Genomic DNA, 7,081 nt, shown 5'->3' with positions numbered 1-7,081 from the left:
GCACACAGGCAAGTCCTCTAAAATGGTGTCAAATGGAGTGATTTGGGGATTCCCAAGGCTAATGAATGGGAATCGGGAGAAAGTTAAAAAGAAAGAAAGAAGAAGAAAGGAAGGTAGGAAGGAAAAGAAAGAAAGAGAGAGAGAGAGGAAGGAAGGAAGGAAGGAAAGAAGGAAGGAAGGAAGGAAGGAAGGAAGGAAGGAAGGAAGGAAGGAAGGAAAAGAAAAGAAAAAAAGAAAGAACGAAAGTTAGTTAGTTATAGGGACACAGAGTTCTCAAGAGAACAGGCCCCCTATGAGAACATCCACGGCTCCTCATCTCACTTATTTAGGGAAGGAGCAATTAAACTGTCAGTGGGGAACTGAAGTGTCTGTTGAGTAAGAGCACTGACCCATTTGCATTATTTGTCTCTCTTTTTTTTCCCCCTTTTTCCAATTAAGGTGTAAGTTACATAGCTATATCCACACTTTGCAATGCAATGTTCTAAGAGTTTGTAAGTACAAATGTAATTGGCCATATAACCACATCACATCATGATATAGAACAGTTTAGTAACCCCCCAAATTTTCCACCACCTTTTGTAATTGGCCCCTCCTTCCACCTCCTCGCAACTGCTAATTTGTTTTCAGTCCCTGTGGTTTTGGCTTTGTAAGAATGTCACAAAAAAAGAATCATACAGTAAGTCATCTCTTGAGTCATGCTTCTCTCCCTTAACATAATGCATTTGAAATTTACGGAGTTGTGTAGTTCTTTTGTAATTGGTTCCTTTTTATCTCTGAGATGCACTATATGAATTCAGATTATTTATCCATTTTTCAGTTGAGGGAAATGGGTTATTTCCAGTTTTTAACTAATACAAATAAGAATCCTATGAACATTCACACCCAGAATTTTGTGTGAACATGTGTTTTTATTTCACTTGGGTAGATTGTTAGGAATGAGATTTCTAGGTTATGTGAAACTGCCAACCTATTTTCTAAAATAGCATATTATTTTTGCATTCCCACCAGCAATGTAGGGAGAGTTCCAATTGCTTCACATCCTTCATGGTATTTTATATTTACAGGTGGGCTTTTTTTTTACATTAGTTATTCTAATAGGTTTGTAGTATATCTCCTTGTTGTATTAATTTGCATTTGACTAATGATGCTGAGCATCTTTTTATGTGCTTACTTGCCATCCCAGGCATCTTCTTTTGTGAAATGTCTGTGTAAAATCTTTTGCCTGTTTTTGATACATGCACCCCGATGTTTATAGTAGCATAATCTATAATAGCCAAATTATGGAAAGAGCCCAAGAGTCCATCAACTGAACAAAGGAGATGTGATATATATACCTACATACATATATATTCATACATACATATATATATAGACTAATTTCCATATAGACTATTATAATTTCCATATAGACTATTTCCATATAGACTAATGGAATATTCCATTATGGAATCTATATATGGAATCTATAATGGAATATTACTCAGCCATCAAGAAGAATGAAATCTTGCCATTTGCAATGACATGGATGGAGCTACAGAGAATTATGCTAAGCGAAATAAGTAAGTCAAAGACAGACAAACACCATTGGTTTCATTCATATGTGAAATTTAAGGAACAAAACAAGCAAAGGAAAGAAAAAAGAGAAAGAAGCAAACCAAAAAACAGATTCTTAACTATAGAGAACAAACTGATGGTTAACAGAGGGGAGGTAGGTAGGGGATGGGTAAAATAGGTGATGGGTATTAAGGAACTCCCTTGCTGTGATGAGCACCCATGATGTATGGAAGTGTTGAATAACTACATTAGACACCTGAAACTAATATTACATTGTACCTTAACCTATGGAATTTAAATAAAAACTGTAAAAAAATTTTGTCCATTTTTATTGTATTTCATTGTATTTGTTTTTTATTACTGGGATTTGAGACTACTTTATGTATCCAAAATAGGAGCCCTTTACTGATAAGGACTGGTGCAATTTGAAGATCCTTTCTCCAAGTCTATGACTTGTCTTTTTTTTTTTTTTTTGGACTTGTCTTGTTTTCTGGAATAAAAACTTGAACTAATACTCGTTTCAGTAATATTTAATGTAATACATCTATCCTTTGTTCAGTACCATACTACTTGACTATTGTAGCTGTATAGTGAATCTGGAAAGAAGGTAGAGTAAGTGCTCCAATTTTGTTGTTCTGCTTCAAAATTGTTTTAGTTATTCTAGTTTTTTTTTTTTACTTGCCATGTAAATTTTACAATGAGCTTGCCAATTTTTATAAAAATTCTTTCTGGAATTTTGACTGAAATTTTGTTGATTAGTTTGGGGAAGACAGACATCTTTAAATTATCTAGGCCTCCAATCTGTGAACATGGTAAAATTCTCCATTTATCTAGATCTGCTTTGATTTATTTAATCCATTTTTCAGCATATCTTGCACATAGCTTGCAAAATTTTTACTTAAATACTTCATGTTGGTGGTGCCATTGCAAGCGGTACTGTTTTAAATTCTAATTTCTAAATGTTTATTAAAATTACATAGAATTATGACAGATTTTTGTATATTGACTTTGTTTCTTCAGAACTTGATAAACTTGTTAGTTCTGTATCTTCTTGCCAGATTCTCTGGGATTTTCTAAGTAGAAAGTTGTGTCTACTCTGAATTGAGAGAATTTTATGTATTCCATTTCAACTGGTACGTTTTTCATTTATTTTTCTTGCCTTAGGGTACTGATGTCTATCATGATGTTGGATAGACGTATTAAGAAGGGACATCCTTGCCTTATTTCTAATCTTGGAGAAAAGCATTCAGTCTTCCACGAGGAAGTGTGAAGCTAGCTGCAAGTTTTTCATGGATGTCTTTTACTATGTTTAGGAAATTCTCCACCATTAATAGTTTGCTGAATTTTTATCATAAATATGTGATGAATTTTTGTCAAAGGTTTTTCTGCATCTATTGAGGTGATTATATAATTGTAGTCCTGAGTCTATTAATACAAAGAATTACATTGATTTTGAAGGTTGAGCTAACTTTGGGTTTAATAGGAAAAGATTTAAGATATTGTAAATGTGGTCAGAGAACTAAAGGAAACCAGGTTGAAAGAATTAAAAGGGAAAAAAGAATTAAGGAAAGTATGAGAACAATGTGTCACCAAATATGGAATAGTAATAAAGATATGAAATTATTTTTAATAACAGAAATAGAAATTCTTGAGTTGAAAAGAAAAATAAATAAAATATAATGTTTAATAAGTGGATCAGTAGCAGATAGAAGCTGGCAGAAAAAAAAATTCAGTAAGCTTTAAGATAGTCAGTTGAGAACATCCAGCCTGAACAGAAATTTTTTTTAAATCAATAAAAATAAATGGTCTCAAGGAACAGTGGGATACTGTAAGAGCACCAACATACACCTAATGAGAGGGGAGAAAGGGGAAGAAAGGATATTTGAAAAAATAATAGCCCAAAACTCCCCAAATCAGGGGAAAGGAATGGACATTCATATGGATTCAGAATTTTTGACATAGTGAGACTCAAAATTTTACCAGATTTGTACATTAACAAATTTATAGTATTGCATACAAGTAAGTTATTATAACCATTGTAATTCCTGGTGCTTTAACTTTAAACATTGTTATGTTTTTATTTAAGTGAATAAATATGTGCTTTGTCATCTTTTTCTTTTTCCTGTATTGTGTAATATGTTTTCTGTATTAAACTGTCATATAGGGCTCATTAATATGGAAATTTGGCTAGGAAAATAAATACCCATGTAAAGACATGTTGTTGGTTTTTTTGCTATCAAGATTTTATTTCAAGTTAGTTAACATATAGTATAGCATTAGTTTCAGGGATAGAATTAAGTGATTCATCACTTGCATACAATACCCAGTGCTCACCACAGGCGCCCTCCTTCATGCCCATTATCTGTTTACCCTATCCCCCACCCACTTCCCCTCCAGTAACCCTCAGTTTGTTCCCTATGCTTAAGAGTCTCTTTTGGCTTGCATTTTTTTTTAAGATTTTATTTAATTGTCAGAGATAGAAAGAAAGCGTGTGTGGGAGCAGGGGGAGCAGCAGGCAGAGGTGGAGAGAGAAGCAGGCTCCCTGCCGAGCAGCGAGCCCAGTGTGGGACTCGATCCCAGGAGTCTGGGATCATGACCTGAGCTGAAGGCAGCCGCTTAACCAACTGAGCCACCCAGGCGTCCCTTGGCTTGCATTTTTACTGAAAAGAAGAACAGATAAAAATCAATAATAAATCTACATTCAAAGAACTTTGGAAGTATTTTCATAAAGTTTAAATTTTTAAATATAAAGCATTGCTTTTCATATGCAGAAAGATAATGTAAAAATAATTATTAAAAACCAGACATATGGGGTCCCTGGCTGGCTCAGTTGGTTGCTCAGGTCGTGATCCCAGGGTCCTGGAATCAAGCCCCACACCAAGCCCAACATCAGTCTTTCTGTTCACTAGAGAGCCTGCTTCTCCCTCTCCTTCTGCTGCACACCCCCCCACACCATTTGTGCTCCTTTTTCTCTCCCTGTCAAATAAATAAAAATCTAAAAAAAGAAACCTAGACACATATAGGCTTTTTTCCATTAAGTCAACTATTTATGTATGATAAGATTGTGCTCTCAGACACCAAATAATTGTTTTAAATTCTACTGTAACAACAGACCTTCTCATGTATGTCTTAACTAGTTTTTTCTTCTATGGTGTGTGTGTGGATTTCATGAGTTCCTCATGAATTATCTATGTGTGTGCCTGTGCTACATACCTGTGAGTATACATGTTCATGTGGGAGTGCGGATGAACGTGTTTATTAAGAAGAATTGTTAAGATAAGAATATATTTATGGGTGATTCTTCTTAACCTATTATTCTTAGGTAACATATTTTTAAAGATGTAAACTTTGTAAAAAAAAATATGTAAATTGTGTAAACTTAATCAATATCTGGGAATATTACTATAAGAAATTAGAAACATGGGGCGCCTAGGTGGCTAAGTGGGTTAAAGCCTCTGCCTTCGGCTTGGGTCATGATCCCAGGGTCCTGGGATCAAGCCCCGTATCGGGCTTTCTGCTCAGCGGGGAGCCTACTTCCTCCTCCTCTCTCTCTCTCTCTCTCTCTGCCTACCTCTCTGCCTACTTGTGATCTCTGCCCATCAAATAAATAAATAAATAAATAAATCTTTAAAAAAAAAAAAGAAAGAAAGAAATTAGAAACTTGTGGGCAGGTCAGGTAAATATTTTCTCTAGATAGATCTGAGGTGGATGAAAGTGCCTTATTGTAGATCTTTGTAGTTAAAATATGAATCCTATAGAAGATTTCACCTTCTCCACAGCCTTTTTAAAGGCACTCTTGACCTCTTTGTTCCTCAGGCTATAGACCACTGGGTTTAACATGGGGATAACCATGGTATAGAATGTGGATGCCACTTTGTCCGTGTCCATGGAATGGCTGGAGCTGGGCTGTAAGTACATGAAGGTGCCTGTCCCATAGAAGATGAACACTGTAGTGAGGTGGGAGGAACAGGTGGAAAAGGCCTTCTGGCGTCCTTCAGATGAGTGCATCCTCAGAATAGTGATAAATATAAACAGGTAGGAGATCAAGATGACCAAGACAGAAAAGAGGACATTGAAGCCCACCACCAAAAATATAACCATCTCACTGATGTAGTTGTCTGAACATGAGAGAGCCAGGAGAGGAGGAGCATCACAGAAGAAGTGATCAACCACATCAACTCTACAAAAGGAGAGCCTGAAAATATTCCCAGTGTGGATGGAGGCATTCAGGAAGCCGCAGACGTAGCAGCCCATGACCAGACGAGCACACACCCCTGTTGTCATGGTGATGGTAATAGAGGGGTTTGCACACTGCTGCATAGCGGTCATAGGCCATTGAGGCCAAGAGGAAACTTTCTACAGTGATAAAGGCTACAAGAAAAAAGAACTGGGTGACACAAGCATTGTATGAGATGACCTTGTCTCCTATAAGTAATCCAGCCATGACCTTGGGAGTGACAGCTGTAGAGTAACCAAAGTCCACCAGAGACAGGTTACTGAGGAAGAAGTACATGGGAGTGTGGAGATGGGAGTCCAAGAGAATCAGTATCATCATGCCAAGGTTCCCAGCCAGAGTGGTGAGGTAGATGAGGGAGAAAATTAAGAAGAGAGGAATCTGCAGTTTCGGGTCATTGGTTAAGCCCACAAGAATGAACTCAATCACCTCTGTACTGTTTTCCATGAGAGTCAGTTGGGAATTATGTGCCTGCCCTGTAGCAGTGAGAAAATCGGATCAGAATTATAAACGGAGTGGACTCTGCTGAAATCAGTCAGCATGTCCACTCTGTGCCTTATTTTGGTATTGCAAGAACTTGTTTCCAGGACACTCTAGGAACTAAAGCATGATTGTGACAACAAAATGCAATCTTAAATTATTATAGAATATGCCAGAAAAAGGACTTGGAGATAATGCATCCCAATCTCTTAATTTCATAGAAGACCAAATTAAGGCAAAAGAAAGAAAAGAAAGGACTTATGTAATGTCACCAAGTTGTTGCTAACTGGAACAGCTCAGACCCCCAAGTCAAAACTTGCAACAAACCATAAATTACTCTTTGTATCAAACTAGAATAGCTTAGTAAAATTAATGTGAAAATGAGTTAATTTTGCTTCAACTGACCTTTTTTATCTTTGTCTTAGCCATTGTGTCAAGAATAATGTATATGTTAGTAAAAGATAGTTAAATAAAGCATGTCTGTAGCCTAAGATGATATCGTTGAGCAAACACATGAAATAAGTAAGGGAGCAAGCCTGTATTTGGGAAAAGAGAATTTCAGGTAGAGGCAACAACAAATACATGATCCTGGGGTTTGAACATGCTGAGATTATTCTAGGAACAACAACAAAACCAATAAAGCTACAGTGGGAAAGAAAGTTTTTGTGAGAGACATAGAGCAGGGGGAGCCATACACTACATTAAATTATGAAGCTTTTATTTTGAGTGATATTGGAAAACATTACAGGATCTGGACCAGAAGAGGACATAATCTGACTTCTTTTTTTAAAAAAGGTCACTCTTGTAGATCTG

General features: G+C 36.4%; 1 protein-coding gene across 1 annotated transcript; it reads right to left on the bottom strand.

Moving 5' to 3' along the window:
• Positions 1-5,292: 5,292 nt before the first annotated feature.
• On the bottom strand, positions 5,293-6,238 carry LOC116862423 (olfactory receptor 5B12-like). The gene is given in 2 exon segments (XM_032849697.1): positions 5,293-5,845; positions 5,847-6,238. Coding segments are annotated over 2 exon segments (942 nt in total). The 5' UTR covers positions 6,236-6,238.
• Positions 6,239-7,081: the final 843 nt, after the last annotated feature.

The sequence above is a fragment of the Lontra canadensis genome, unplaced genomic scaffold, assembly GCF_010015895.1.
Source record: "Lontra canadensis isolate GAN:19392208 unplaced genomic scaffold, GSC_riverotter_1.0 scaffold242, whole genome shotgun sequence".
NCBI classification, from domain to species: domain Eukaryota; kingdom Metazoa; phylum Chordata; class Mammalia; order Carnivora; family Mustelidae; genus Lontra; species Lontra canadensis.
This window is presented reverse-complemented; position numbering and strand designations above follow the sequence as displayed.